Below are 15227 nucleotides of genomic sequence, written 5' to 3' on the forward strand. Positions count from 1 at the left end.
AACGTCGTGGAGAGTTCTCCTCCCGCCGGCACGCCGTTCTAGTCATGGACATGGAACGAATCCCAGTCTACAGCACGGGCACTACTAGATGCTCAGCAATAGGCTGGCTGCCTTTCAACGCGATCGTGCCGTCTTCATGAGCTGATGGGAAATTTCTCCGTTGGAAGGGACTTTTGCTCGATACCACTCATGCCAATGATCCTTTGGCTGCAGTAGTCCGAGTGACCAGGCTGTCGAGATCGTGGTGCGGGAAGACCTGGTCGGATATTTGAGAGAATTAGGGATGCATCTCCATGAGGATCTGAAACGCCCACCAGGACCGTACCGTTACATTTGTGATCTTCACGACCGAGGCTCAGCAGTTAGCGCTAGAATCACTGCATACGCGTTGCAGCCTTTACCAATACGCTGGATTCTGATCTCGACGCACGAAAATCGAGGTTGAGCCGAATTGAGCAGTCACTCCGCCTTCGAAATAACGGAGTCGTCTCCAGAATCCCGTCGTCGATCACGATCGTCGAGGAGCAATTCGAATGGGGCAGGAAGATATGCGAGCCAGCGTGCCAGCCTCTGTGCCTCTCCAGCACCATGAGCCCTTTCTGAATGGCACGTGAATGGGTAGGGGACTGGGAGACTAGGGACCACAGGACGAACATGATAGCGGCGTCAAATAGGTGATTCATCTCCTGGATATCTCACCTGCAGCAACACACAGCGCATTTGAAATACCTCGAGGGTTGACGCGTCGGCAGCATGATGACTACCCATCTCCAACCGGGTCGCAGCTGGCATAAATAGGAAATAGGACCGAGGCGAAGCAAGATCGGGGATCGGCCGCGATGGAGGCAATATCCACTCGTCGTACCCATAAGCCGACGGATCGCCGTGGGGCCCTGAACAATAGCCCGTATGCTGGAGCTCATTTTCCTCAGCTTTTCCCTGCCTTTTGGCAACGACAGGTCGAGCATGAATCCTGCAAAATCGACTTCGTGTCCACCAAGGAACCCCATGACGCCAGACAAGCGCATGGGTCAGTTGTTCGCTGCGGCACGGCGCTGAAAGGCAGGCTGACGGGAGCGTTCACGCGTGGGCGAGAGTGAGACGAGTCATCTGTGCCGTCGCCTTTTACCGTTCACCAACGAACGCAACCGGGAGTTACCACTATTTGCCGTCTCCCACCTCGGCCGCGCAGCGAGAACGAAGGAGGAGGAGGAGGAGGCAAATAAACTTCCGCGCTCGGGCAGAATTCGCTGAAGAATGAGGGCAACAAGGGGGGAGAGGAAATACCCAAGGCTTGGTGTGTTTGCCTATTTCCAGGACATGACCAGTTTCTCTTCAACGAGATGATCAGATGGCTGCGGTAACCTTTAAAGTCCCATCGACCAAGCGGGGTCTAGACCAATGAAAGGCAGAAATTGGCTTGTGATGCTGTGCCGCCTCCGTCATACTCCAACGTCTCATCAGCGTGAATCAGAAACTCGCCTTTCCTACCCCCGTCGTTGTCGGCGGAGAGGAAAGGGATTCCAAGGAAGCATTCGTCGAAGCATCCAAGGCAACGCCAGGAATATGTGGCCAGCAAGCTGTGGCACGGGTCCGATTCGGGCCTAGGACTGGACGGCTTCCAGGATGGTGGAGAAGCTCAAGATTACAATTGTCGCGAGTCGTACCCTGCTGCGACGAATGGGAAGGGAAGCCAGTGCCCGATCTCCCAGAGGACCACAGCATGACGACAAGGCTACCCCATGTCCATCTCAAACTCTCTTTCCACGATCATTCTAGAACGCGATGTTTCATCCAAGCTGAACTAAGAGGCCCCTTCGTGTCCTTCGTGTGGCTGTTCAACGCCGTTGAGGGGGGCTTGATGGACGCTTGAAGGGGCTGTCTTACCACCATCTCATCGTCTCACTGGTCCAGGTCCCCCTCGTGCTAATCAACCAAGCCAACTTTAGCCAACTTTAGCCAACTTTAGAGTCCGACAATGGGACGCACCGGCAAGTGTGAGCCCCGAGAGAACGTTCTCCGCATGTTTAGGATGCGGCATGGTGGAAACCATTACCACAGAAGTTACGCAAATGGCAAAAAGGAGGCGCAAATATAGCCCTGTTATGCTCGTTCCCGACCACTCACGGCAGCTAGCATTTGATTCTTGGCCATGGCCTGATCATGCCGCTGGAGATCTTAATGTTCAACCCCCCGGCTATTATCAGATTATTCTTTTCTGCCTCCCTCCGGACCCCCCCTTTCGCCATCACACAATGGGGCATCTGGGGACGTGCCAAGTCGGGATTTGTTAAAGAAAGAGGGGTCCCGCAAACCGCCAAGATAGGGCTGCGGCAGGTTTTGCGATAATAGTATTATTTTGGCCTCTGGGTTCGTTTCCTTCTCACAGCGGGCGAGAGAAGGGATTCATGATCCTGTTGTGTCTTGGCCGTGGATCGGCTCAGCTTGCCCTCGACGACTCACAATGTCCGGCCTCGTCTTGGCCGCCGAAGGCGAAACAACACACAACGTGACGGCTGAATATCTGGCGGAAGATTCTGGCGGCACACTTACAGGCATCTCCATCGCCTTTGCCATCTTGACGACCTTTTTTCTCGGCCTGCGACTATACGCAAAACGGTTTACTGCTGGCGGGTATGGCTTGGACGACTATTTCCTGGCGGCCGCCTACGTGGTGGACCTAGGGATGTGCGCCGTCGGCATCGGTAGGTTTTCTGCCCAGCGTGGAAATGGCGTGGTTTTCGAGGTCCGAACTCTCGACTAACTCTGTATCATCAGTCATGGTTAAGGTCGGCGGTGTTGGGCGTCACGTTGAATTCGTCGAGGAGTTTCATCCAGCCCTCCTGACCGGGTGGGCGAAGTGCATCCTCGCGTTCGAGATCATCTACTTCACGTCCGTGGCGCTGCCCAAGATGGGCATCGTGTGCCTATACCTGCGCGTCTTCAACTGGAAGGGGGCCATGCGCACCACCGCCTACGTGCTTCTCGCGACGCTGGCCGCGACGAGCTTCTCCTTCATCATCACGGCGTGCTTCCAGTGCCAACCCATCGAATTCTGGTGGGACCGGACGATTCCCGGCGGACAGTGTGTCGACGTTCAGGCCTTTTTCCATGCACAGAGCATTCCGGGCTTCGTGCTGGACTTTTTCATCATGACTTTGCCGCTGAAGACTATCTGGGACCTGAAGCTGCCGACGCACAAGCGCATTGCCCTCATCGGCATCTTCATGATTGGCAGTTTGTGAGTTGTCCCGTTTTGGTCAGAAGAGGAAGGTGGCCCCGAGACTAACATGTTCACAGTGGCATCGTTGCCAGTATCATCAGAGCCTTCATTTTCTTCAGCAACTCTGCCTTTTCGGACCGTACATGTAAGTGATGATCAATAATGTCCTCAATGACGTGCCGGTATACTAACCCTCCAACTAGGGGCATCCGTTGGGCTTGTCGGCTGGAGTATCATCGAAACAGGAACATACATCATCGCTGCCTGCCTTCCTCACCTCCGGCCCATGATCTCACACTACACGCCGCCATGGCTCAAGTCCATGGTCCGCAAGACGATATCGCAAGCCAGCAACTCCATGTCCAAAGTGACCAACTCAAAGAACCACACACAACCGCGACGAGGCGAAGATGAGGTGGAGCTCACCGCACGATCGAAGAAGCAGACAGTGGATACAGAGAGCGATATGGGCGGAGACGAGGAGCGTGGGTACGCAGGAGGGATACGATCGCCAGCATCAGGCATGACTGTCGAGGTGCGCAAGTCGGACGACTTGGTCAGCGGAGAGTGGGCTAGGCAGGGCCAGATCCGAGTGACGACGGAAGTCAAGATGGAGAGAGTGCGAACGTCGGCCTTTCTGACGGGACCGGACTCATGATGAAGCTTAAGTACCATACCAAATGTTTGATAGTGATGATATCCACTCCATTTGAATGTTGACAACCCGAGACGTTCATCCCGCCCTATCCTATTTCAAGTATCGACTACACCTCACATTGCGACCATTACAAGTACGACTTTGGCCCCTTGATCTCTGCTGGCCCCAAGAGCTCATCCGCCATCCCGCGTCCCGCTGCCCTGCCAGAGAAGATGCAACCACCCAAGAACGTGCCCTCCAAGCTGTTGTACCCGTGAACACCACCACCGCCGAAGCCGGCTGCCTCACCAGCCGCATACAGACCCGGGAACCTCTCTCCATCTGCCTTCATGACGTTGCTCTCCAAGTTCGTCTCAATGCCGCCCAGCGTCTTGCGCGTCAACAGATTCATACGCACGGCGATCAGCGGCCCATGCTTGGGATCCAACAACTTGTGCGGCGGCGCGATACGACTCCTCTTATCCGCCCAGTACGTCCTTCCATTATTGATGAGCATGGCCTGCGCATCCTTGGAGTAGGCGTTATCAAACTGCCCGTCGCGGATCTCAATCGTCTCCTTGATGTCCTCCAGACTCAGCACCGGTCCGCCGCGCTCGCGCTGCAGCTCGTTCATGCCCTGCACCAGGTCGGCGAGGTTATCTTTGACTACGAAATCCTTGCCGTACTTTTGAAAGTTCTGCACGGGGACGGTGCCCTTTTTGCCAAAGACGCGCGAGAGGAGCTGCCACATGCTCTTGCCTGTGACGTCGGGGTTCTGCTCCGAGCCGGAGAGCGCAAACTCACGCGCGATGATGCTCTGGTCGAGGATGAACCACGAGTAGTCGTACCCCGTGCTGCAGATGTGCTTCAGCGTGCCGAGGGTGTCGGTGCCGGGGAAGAGGAAGGGCGGGAGACGCTTGCCCGTCGCGTCGAGCCATAGCGAGCTCGGTGCCGGGAGGACGCGGATGCCGTGGTTAGGCCAGATCGGGTTCCAGTTTTGGAGGCCTTCGGTGTAGTGCCACATGCGGTCGCGATTGATGACGTTTGCGCCTACGGTTTCCGCGATGCCGATCATGCGGCCGTCGACGTGGGCTGGAACGCCGACGACGAAGTTTTCGGGGACTTTGGAGCCGAGACGGTCAATGGGCCATGCTGCTTTAACGGCTTCGACGTTTCCGCCGATGCCGCCGGATGTTACTGCCACGGCGGATCCCAAGATTTCGAAATCACCTGCAATGTCGCGGTTGGACTTGACGCCGCGCTCAGAGTTGTCGGGAGCGAGGACCTTTCCGCGAACGCCGATGGCGCGACCCGTCTCGTCGGTGATGATCTCGTCAACGCGGTGTCGGAATCGAAACTGTATAACCCCATTCTTGGCCGCGCGCCTCACGGGCTCCTCAAAGACCCTCACGACCTCCGGTCCCGTACCCCAGGTAACATGGAACCGCGGCACCGAGTTACCGTGTCCCTCCGCCATACCCGCTCCCCTCTCGGCCCAGCCGACGTTGAAGAGGAAGCCCATGCCCCTGGCTTTCACGTACTGCTCCATCTCGTCCGAAGCAAAGTTGACAAAGGCCTCGGCCCATCTCCTCGGCCAGGTATCCTCCTTCTCGCGGTCAAACTGCGCGGAGCCAAACCAGTCCCGCATCGCGAGCTCCCTCGAATCCTTGATACCCATCCTTCTCTGCTCCACCGAGTCGACGCAAAAGATGCCACCGAGCGACCAGAATGCTTGACCGCCTAGATTCGCCTCGTTTTCCTGGTCGATGATGATTGCCGGCACGCCGCGCTCCGAGAGCTCAAAGGCGGCGACGAGGCCGGCTAACCCGCCGCCGACGATGATGGCGGGCCGCTCGAGGAGCGCCTTCTTCTTGTCTGTGCTCATTGCGGCGAAGGTCGGACCTGCTGTGGAAGGGGAGCCGTGGGAGGGTTTCGCGGGGCTGCGGAGGAGGATATGGCGGACGATGAGCTTGAGGAGCCAGGCGGAGGCGCCTAGGGTTGCGAGGGTGGCGAGGGTCTGGGTTGGTGTTTGGGGGAGGGGGAGGGGGAAGATGTCGCGCACGTTTTGCAGTTGCGGCGCCATGGCCCTTTGGGTTGAGTGTTGCCGGAGAGGAAGAGGGCTGTCGGTCAGCTTTATGAATGAATGAATAGACTGAGGTGGGTGAGATGGAGGTCCGAGGTGGTTGGTCGGGGATGTTAAGGTAGTATCTTGGCGGGCTGGGGCGGACGAATTACCTGATTCTCGGGTCACTGAAGACTGAAAAGAGGTGTCCCGGCCGATTGGAGCTGTCTTTACTGAGCTCGCAGAGCACGTAGATTGGCTTATGGTGTTATGACCTGCTTGAAAGAGGCACGAACGTGATTGTTTGTGGTGGGATGACTGCTCGGGCTGTGGTGAGGGGACGACGGGTTCTATCTGCTTTTGGAGCTTGGGTGCTCTCACTGTTCTGGTCCGACGGTGTGAATTGAGGCGCAGGGGGGGGCAAAGTCCGCGGAAGGCCGATCTGCGACGCCGTCTGTTCCGGCGCGCGGGAGTTCAGGGAATGGTGCTTGAGGATCGGAAAGATTATTTGATTGCGGCTATGTGAGAGATGGAGATGTTTTGTGATGCGGAGCACGGGGTGGGAAGATGAGTGGTATGTTTATGAGTGATGTGTTGAGTGAGTGGGCAAGTGAGTGTGAGAGGGAGGTGAAGCATGAGATGAGATTCACAGTGAAGCCAGCAAAGCTCACTAAGCTGACGAGAGGCAGCGCTGACATGTGAGGTGAGCTGCAGCATCATCGCATCCGGCGACACGCAGCTGCAACGGGCGGGTTGCAGGGGATTTTGACAGCCCCGAGTCAGCTAAACAGCTCAGGGTCCCTGACTTCCCCATGCTCCAATTCCTTGCTCCATGCTTCATTTGCTTTCTCCGGTGCGGGGTATCGTTGTCCGAGTCCATCGGCTTGCAGGACATGCCTCGGTTCACTGAGCTTGTCACCCCATATTCTCGTCACACTATGCCACTCTCGTCAGTCTTTTCTCATCTTTCATGAGTTCATCTCAATAGTATAGTAGTATTCGGCTCTAGCTTCACTGCGACTCATTCCTGGACCTTGACGACAACCTTGCCAAAGTGTCCTCCACTGTAGAGGTATCTATACGCCTCATCCGCTTCCTTGAACTCAAACACCCGGTCAACAACGGGCTTGATCCCCTTGTCCTCGTAAAAGTCAATCATTTCCTCGAACCGCTCCCTCGGACCGTTGATAAGACCCTTGAGCGTCACCGTCTTCTTCAGCGCGAGCAAGTTGACGTTCGTCCGGTCCTCCACGTCGTCGACTTTACCAGAGAGATACCCGATGCATGCAATCTGCCCGCCGAAGCCAATCGCCTCAAAGGACTGTCGCAGCGTCTTGGCCCCGCCCGTCTCGAGGATGAGGTTGGCGCCTTCGCCGTTGGTGAACTCGTTGACTTTGTCGTCCCAGTTGGGCGTCGTGCGATAGTTGACGGTGTAATCCGCCCCGAGAGCCTTTGCTTTTTCCAATTTTTCGTCCGAGGAGGATGTGATGATGACTGACACGATGGGTGTTAGCTCAGTTAGCTAGGCACCCGTGTGTGTGTGTGTGTGCGTGTGTGTGCGTGTGTGTGTGTGTGTGTGAACATCACTTACCAGTGGCTCCTGAAGCCTTCGCGATTTGCAATCCCGAGATAGCCACACCACCAGTTCCTTGACAAACCACAACCTCACCCTCTCCACCAGGCTGGCCCAAAGGTCGGAACTGGTTAATCGACATCCAAGCTGTCACGCCAGCAATGGGAAGAGTCGCGGCCTCCTCGTCACTCAAGTGCTTGGGCGCCCTGACCAATCCCTCAGCAGAGAAAACGCGGTACGTCTGCAAGACACCTTCCAACGGGAATCCAAGACCACTCTTCATATCCACCGGCTTGATCTGACCCTTGATATGCGTCTGACTGAAAATCGACACGACGCGATCGCCAACCTTCCACCTGGTGACGCCGTCGCCTACAGCCTCGACAGATCCGCACATGTCCGAAGCCGGGACGATGGGCTCCGTCTCGGCCGGGTTGATTGTCTTGTGGTGGTTGTAGAGGCCCATGGCCACCTCCGTGTCTCGGTAGTTGAGAGACACGGCGCTGATCTTGACAAGCACCTCGCCGGGCCCGGGCTGCGGCAGGGACGCCGTGGCGAGGAAGAGCTTGTCGAGCCCGTCTTGGCGGGTCTGCCAGCGCTGGACTTGAGTGTTGGTGCTCATGTTTGTGTGTTGTCTTTTTGTCTCTCTGTCTGCGGGATGTCACTGCGACGTCTCACGCTTGATTTGATTCTTGCCTTTTGCTTCTGAGATCTTGACTCGGGCGAAATTCCGCTCTGGGAGATTTGAAGAATGACGCATGTATTAGAAATCATCTTCAGATGATCCCCGCAACGGTGGAGCGCGGCGGGGCGATAACTTCGGCATGGCAGCCAGGTCCCGCCGCCTTCAAGCCCCGGATCGGCCTGGGAGTCGCCGGGCCGATAATCACTTACTCCGGGTCTTCAAAGTAGCCGACTTGAATACAATATCGCGGAGAACAGGTCACTAGCACCTGTTGCAGAAGTAATTTTAAATGTTATACGCCTAAATGCGCCGAGACAGTCTCTCCTATATTCCAAACCCCGGGATCCAGAATGCTCTTGGAACTTGCGGGTTTGAGTTCATCGAATCACACAGTTTCTAGTGAGCCGCTTTTCCATCATTACTAATTAAGGACTGCCTTCTGTAGCGGGCCTGCTGCAATTGATGCGATTATCCAAACAAATCCTGCCAAATCTACTTCACAAGCTCTGCGAGTTCAAGGGCTCAACGACGACATGTAAAATATTTAGACAACCACTAAAATAATGATTTCAAACTAACCAGTAGCATCACCACCAGCTGCATCCTGTCACATGGTATCAAATTCTTGGAGTCATACCATAGCAATTGGAACAAAGTCATGAGAGGTCGTCGTTACATGGCCATGGCAATGGCCAGATCACTTTCGTGGGCTCAGTGCATCAATATCGTGTCCAGCTGGTAAGCTTGAAAACTATCGAACGCTAGAAAATCCTCAGATAACGTTTGGCGTAACAATTCTACTCGGAATATTTCGCCAGGGTCCCGCCATCGGTTTGTTCAGTGTCAAAGCTATCTTAATTCTATTGTACCTTTGTGTGTGTGTGTGTGTTATATTTAACGCCGTGGTGGCAAGGGCGCAGCCGCCCTTGCGGCCGACCTCCCGAAGGGTATATGGCGTGGAGAGCCGTCGCCCTATAACTATTGCTAGATACAGTTCAAATCGTCCTCCAAATCGTGCCTTATGGCTACTATGCGTTCTATCTGTCCCTGGTTCCCGCTGGTGCCCCAGTTCCATTCTTGAATTTTGCGGCTTAAGGCCGGATATGTCTGGAGAGGGCGGCCTGCCGAAACAGGCCCCTCGTACATGTTCTGATTTGTACAAGACCATTCCTGCCCCAGTACTTGGTTGACGACGTGTACTCGTTCTTGGTCGGAGGGTGTGGATATGAGGAAACCCTGGCGAGGGCCCGGAAAGGGTCCTAGGCCCCGCGTTGGGCTCTGCCCTACCCTTCCCACAGGTAGTTAAAGCAGTTGCCGGCGGCTGGAATCGAACCAGCGACCTCTGGGCTCCAGAGGCCTTGCCAGGTGTATGCCACTACACCACGCCGGCTATTGTACCTTTCTCAAGTGCGTTCAAACTGCAGTGATTGTAGATAGGCTTAGAAGTGTGATAGGCTTTCGCCTCTATTCATGTGTTGGCATGACACATCTGACATGAGCTAGTCTTCTGGAAAGTCGGAGCAGACCACGCATCCCATCTTTCCCTTCAGCTTATCATCGAAATTGCCCCCAGGAAGAGCTCCTGAATTCGTGATTACCTGGTGGAAGGTCGTCGAAGTCATCAGGATGTCAAGGTCACACTTCATCGCACCAGAACTACTCGAAACGCATTCTCAAGTCAGCTTTCAGGTTTATTATTTATCCTTTGAGGGTCTCAAGACAACGTACGCGTAGAAATTACAACGATCCGACTTTCTGAACCATGTCGACATCGTCACCTGCCGCTGTTTTGCTTCTTCAAAGCTCTGAGCTTGATTTTTGTAGTAGCACCAAAGGCTGCATTCTCCGGTGTGGTTTGGACCTAGACAGAGCACCAGGTCACATAGGCGGTGCACAGCTTCCTGTTCGGAAGCTTGGGGGCCACCTAGACTGGCCTTGTACTTGAGGTACTTGTCCCAGTCGTCTTTCTTGACGAGGGCGTCTTTTGGGTCGGTGGGTGTTGCGTCGCTGGATGGAGCTGGAGATGCTATTGCAGCCGCTGCGAGACCAAGAGTCAAGAGGTGGTGAATAGCCATTAGGGTATGGAAAACTTAATTCGAGGATTGTAGGCTTGGTGAGTTGAGATAATGAGTTTGGAGCAGAAAGCTGGACGAGCGGCAGGGCTTTCTGAATTTGTACTTTCAAGTAGCATCGTGCCGTAGCTGACATCACGAACAGCGTTTCTTGATGGCCATTCCACATGACAGCCAAGATCGCGGTCTGGTTTAGGACAAACGAAAGGTTTGCCAGTACAATACGCAAGGAATGATGCCAAAGTGGAGAATCGATTGGGCACTGCTGTGCAACATGGGAGACTTGCCGCATAAGCCATTGAAGTTTGCCAGCATCATGGGGCTCATTGGACGAGCTACCTCCTTAGAGGCTTGAACATCTTGATGGATTAAAACACACTTGTCGAAAGTCTTGTATCGCAGCGCCACGTGTGGCGCTGCCGGTTACTGCCGTACGATACCGCTTTCCACAAGCCGATTATCCGTCTTGTACGGTATATAGATATGACCCTCATACGGATCTTCCACTTAGAGGAATCAAGCCACTTTCTACTATACATGTCTTCCACTTGCTACCTCGCTTTGTGATATCTTGTTAGTCTCTTGCTTCTTTCCAGTAACTCTGATCATCTGTCCAGAATCTGTATCCTCGTGAATGAGGGCTCTAAACCATGTCCAAGAGATGGCGAACAGCCGCATTCAGCTGATCGGACGCATGGGGGTCCCAGCGCGGAAGAGCAACAGATCAGCAAACACCACAGCAGATTGAGACCCATTCATCAGTCATTACCTACGGCAGACTGCAAGAGGCACTCCGCCAAAACACTTTTTTCATGCGTCAAAGCAGAAATCGAATTTTACAGTCACCCCACCACCGATTATTAAACTTTACACTAGGGAGATAAACCAAAGATATGGTTTACGTAGAATTACGGCTTAAGACATATTATCGATTGAACTTATAGGACTCCGTATAGCGGTATCCCATCGAGTGCTGTTGGGCTACAGATACATTGCTCCACTCTTTTACCCACTCTTAACCCCTCACATCAGGAATACATGACAGTACGTCATTTACCCCTAGGAATCCCTGGCTTCCCTTCACCACCAAAATCGCCTATCTACACATGCCAATTCGTCACGATGGCCTCGAGCGACGATAGTGACTCTGAAGGGTCTGTACATTCCTGTATCAACGTTGCGATACTTCCTGAAGACCTCGCAAGCGCCTGTACAGCTGACTGTGCGCCCGAGAAGTGTGATAGCGCGACTGTACGCCCACATGAACCACCTTCGCTGGAACGAGGCATACCAGGCCACTTCAGTCCCCTTGAAGTGCCCTATCGTAAGGCGACGGTACGAGACCTCCCCGATACTCCATTGAAGCTATTCCAGCGGTACGTACCACAAGGAATAGTAGAATCGTGGGTACAATGGACGAATGAAGCAGCACAACAAGGTCCTGTTCAGCAATACTCTCGAAGCCGCTTATGGAGACCGACTTCTGTAGAGGAAGTCTGTTTGTACTTGGGGATCCTCATTTATATGGGAATCCATACCGAAAATAAGGTATCCGAGTACTGGTCAACATCTCAAAAGAACGAAGATCCTATCCATTTATTTACCCGATTTATTTCTCGAGACCGGTTCTAACTATTATCCCGCCGCTTACGTATCTTCAATACTGCTGAATTACTATGCCTGACCCCCCTCTTACGAAGAAACGATACCGCAGTGAAGCCCAGCCTCGTGAGGACCTTATGCCTAAGGTCTATAGGCAGGTGAACCAGTGGTCTAGTCATATATAGGAAGTTAGTAATAGCTTCTATCTACCTGGTAGTAACCTCACCGTTGACGAGGCAATGGTACGATTTACAGGTCGTTCTATTGAGAAGACAACAGTACCCAGTAAGCCTACGCCAGTTGGCTACAAAGTATGGGTTTTAGCGCAGTCTGGATACTTCCTACGATGGTTGTGGCACGTCCACGGGAAGGGGCCGTATGGTCTTGTACCACAACAGCGGCCACAGCTTCAAAGGGAAAAGGGGGTCGACGACAGCCTCACGCCCACTCAACGAGTAGTTACTACGTTACTGACCCTACTACCCCTTGCTGAATACCACGTTTTCCTCGATAACCTATTTGCCTCTATAAAGCTCTTTCGTACTTTACGATTAAAGGCAATAGGGGCAACTGGAACCTGCCGAAGAGATAGGGGAATTGATCAGTTACTTATTAATAAAAAGCAAGATGAAGGGAAGGGTATTCCCTGGGGTTAGATCCACTATATCCCTACAAAAGACGGTCAGTGTTACGAGCTGGACAAGGCAACCAACTGTGGCACAAAGCAAAAGCTTCGATAATGATGACTCCGGCATCATTGTCCCTTGTTCTGCATTATATAGCTACGCGCCCACAGTGACAAGTTGCGGCGGGCGTAACAGTCAGGTACGTAAGGCACATATATTTTTATAATATTTCTACACTAAAGGTTTATTCCCTACATTTCTAGGTCAATCAGCTAAGCTAGAAAGATAATACCTTAGTACTTTTCCTCACAACTATTTATCACGACACTAAGTGTTACAACCCAACATGCATAACAAGGCCAGGGGGCCCGCCCCACAGGCCTGCGGCGGCTATCTACCTGATATACGCAGAGAATCCGGGAACTCAGGTGACTCCTCATGGAACGGAAGAACTATGGAACAAGTCACGTGACGATAAGGAAAGTGAGCACACGATAAGGTGATCACAGTGATCACCCAAAGTGAGCGCTCACCAGTATCCACTTAGTGATCACCAACGAACATGGTGACCAGGCAACAAAGGATATGTTCAGGATCAGGACTTGTATATAGGATGGACTCGAGCCGGGCTCTAGGACAGACTTCCCATAGCTTCTTCAGCAATTAACTTCGTATCAGGATTAACATCCGCTTTCAGCTATCACCTTGACAAGACTACGATTGATCACCGAAGCCTTACCTTACCTTACCATTGACAGACATAGTTTCCTTGAAACCATTCCACGACTACGATTACAGTTACCAGTTCCGCAGCCTCAACTTCTGCAAACATACCTCACTACGACTAGCTGGCCGTAACACTATCCGACCGCGACCTATAATAACCGATTATTATATTAAATCATTATATTTAGTTATACTATAGGCCGGAGCCGGTCAAGATATCCGGCTTTGCCGGAGCTATTATTCTGCCGTTGTATACCGCCGAGTCTAGGTATATCATGCCGTAGCTGTACGCGAACCCCTGTAATTCCTTCTTTTCCTCCCCAGCTTAGAATAGTCAATTCACGGCACCTCTACGTTGAACATGTTGAAGTGCGGAAGTGGAATTGGGCGGGTATGCTCGGACCAGAACGAGCAATCTGGACATATAATAATCTGGGTAAGACCAACTAATGAAAATGCAGGAATCTAGGTGCCTTAGATGAGGGATATTCCTGGCTGCATCTGCAAAGGAGAACACATAAAATAGACAAGAATATGATCACGAGGATCCACGACAGAACAAGCCTAGGGGCCAGCCCCTTACAGTTACTTACCTCTCTTAAGGAATATTGAGTTGGGTGGGAAAAAGAGGAAATTGATTGGCAGTGGAAATTGGTAAGGAGGTATAGACCCCGGTGGCCCCACTTCTACGGACCAGTCAACTGCCCTTACGTGATCTACGGCGCCTCCGGTCGTAAGTAATTGTTTGCCATATTGTACGGGATTAGCAATCATATTTATTCATACGTAGGGTACGTATGGCACTTTAGCGTACTTAATTGTATGGCTACCGTAAGTCTACTGAGAAAAAGTGTTTTGGCGGAGTGCCTCTTGCAGTCTGCCGTAGTTACCGCTCATCAGGAGACAAAGGCCACGAAGCGGTTGGAAGCCGAGATCAGGATCGGATTTAATCTCTTTGCATTTGACTTCACCCAACCCCACGTTCCATGCGTCATCAGAAATGTGGTTGGCCTGTCATGTGTAACATGTACGCAATTTTCTGGTCTCCCTGGCTTGGCTGTGTCATGAACAGCAACATGAGTATCAAAGAAATTTCGCAAACTTGCAGTCAAAGACAGTGCTCACCGCTAAGCGACCATGTGGTGGTACCAGTTCCCTGGCTGGTTCAGTCAAGCGTACGTTGTCTCCGCCCAACTATTCAATCCTTTCTCTACCGCTCTAAGCGTAGAATGAGGTTAAGCTGCGAGCTTTCATTAATTAGTACGCGTAACGAAATATGGCCAGTCTGCGATTTATGCTTGAATGCCAATCAGGTGCAAGCAAGTACGAATGCCTCTACTGGGTGGCCGATTCTAAACTTTATTTCAGAGGCCGGTTGATAATCCCGCTGAGAAGTGATTAAGCTTAATAGGGATCTGGTCTCAGGGGTAAGTCGGGAAGCGAGAACGAAGTTTTCAGAGCTCGAGCTCACTGTAAGAACACCGCTCCTTTCTGAATTGCACAAAGTCCACCAATTCAAGTTACGCTCAGGGCCGTAGAGTTCAATTAGACGCTTAAACGGAGGTGTAAGTCTGGTTTTGTGTCGGGTTCGACAATGTAGCCTCCGTCAAATTTGAGCAATACCTCCGCCAGAGTTTGTACCACTGTTTCAACGTAACGATGCTTGGCATCAAACCATCGCCTGGTCTGCTGTACACGGGCGCTCTAGGTATTGTATTCCTCAATTTGCTAAGCCCAGTAGCGGACTAGTCTGCAACTTATTGCTTTTGGCTACCGGACTTTATTAGATGTGCGAGGACCGCTACATAAAAGTGTTGGCAGATGCGACTACGTATCATCTAGGCTATCTTGGCATTTGTCACGAAAGAGGTATAGAAGTGGATATCTCAGGGGTAGAGATAAGGGGTAGACAGGGGTATGGACATACAAAAGGGGCTCCCTCGAGGGCTTCCTCCTTTTACTTTTTCTATATATTAAATAGACTATAGTTGAGATCTCGATTTTTATAAGCTACTCAATAT

At 52.5% G+C, this 15227-nt stretch overlaps 4 protein-coding genes and 1 non-coding gene across 5 annotated transcripts; 1 reads left to right on the top strand and 4 right to left on the bottom strand.

Moving 5' to 3' along the window:
• Positions 1–2464: 2464 nt before the first annotated feature.
• BDP81DRAFT_321368 (uncharacterized protein) lies at positions 2465–3881 on the top strand (the record flags this gene model as incomplete). The annotated part of the gene is made up of 4 exons (XM_060584607.1): positions 2465–2705; positions 2779–3241; positions 3301–3368; positions 3427–3881. 4 exons carry the CDS (start codon positions 2465–2467, stop codon positions 3879–3881), a joined length of 1227 nt encoding a protein of 408 aa, XP_060444356.1.
• Positions 3882–3945: 64 nt separating this feature from the next.
• BDP81DRAFT_41406 (FAD binding domain-containing protein) lies at positions 3946–6185 on the bottom strand. The gene has a single exon (XM_060589332.1). The coding sequence runs from the start codon at positions 5941–5943 to the stop codon at positions 4009–4011; it is 1935 nt and encodes a 644-aa protein (XP_060444357.1). The 5' UTR covers positions 5944–6185; the 3' UTR covers positions 3946–4008.
• Positions 6186–6943: 758 nt separating this feature from the next.
• Positions 6944–8117, bottom strand: BDP81DRAFT_321373 (zinc-binding dehydrogenase; the record flags this gene model as incomplete). The annotated part of the gene is made up of 2 exons (XM_060584608.1): positions 6944–7416; positions 7514–8117. The coding sequence occupies 2 exons, from the start codon at positions 8115–8117 to the stop codon at positions 6944–6946; spliced, it is 1077 nt and encodes a 358-aa protein (XP_060444358.1).
• A 1375-nt stretch (positions 8118–9492) lies between these two features.
• BDP81DRAFT_t197 lies at positions 9493–9570 on the bottom strand. Its single transcript has one exon. It is a non-coding gene; the product is annotated as a tRNA-Gln (tRNA).
• On the bottom strand, positions 9567–10280 carry BDP81DRAFT_430233 (uncharacterized protein). The gene is made up of 2 exons (XM_060590588.1): positions 9909–10280; positions 9567–9836 (listed from the first exon to the last, which is right to left on the bottom strand). The coding sequence occupies exons 1-2, from the start codon at positions 10253–10255 to the stop codon at positions 9680–9682; spliced, it is 504 nt and encodes a 167-aa protein (XP_060444359.1). The 5' UTR covers positions 10256–10280; the 3' UTR covers positions 9567–9679.
• Positions 10281–15227: the final 4947 nt, after the last annotated feature.

This window comes from Colletotrichum phormii (genome assembly GCF_030913505.1).
Source record: "Colletotrichum phormii strain CBS 102054 chromosome Unknown BDP81scaffold_12, whole genome shotgun sequence".
Lineage (NCBI taxonomy): Eukaryota > Fungi > Ascomycota > Sordariomycetes > Glomerellales > Glomerellaceae > Colletotrichum > Colletotrichum phormii.

Coding starts and splice junctions, on each gene's coding strand:
- BDP81DRAFT_41406 (XM_060589332.1), bottom strand. CDS start 5,943: ATGGCGCCGCAACTGCAAAACGTGCGCGACATCTTCCCCCTCCCCCTC.
- BDP81DRAFT_430233 (XM_060590588.1), bottom strand. CDS start 10,255: ATGGCTATTCACCACCTCTTGACTCTTGGTCTCGCAGCGGCTGCAATA. Junction 9,837..9,908: donor GATCGTTGTAATTTCTACGC/GTACGTTGTCTT, acceptor CGTTTCGAGTAG/TTCTGGTGCGATGAAGTGTG.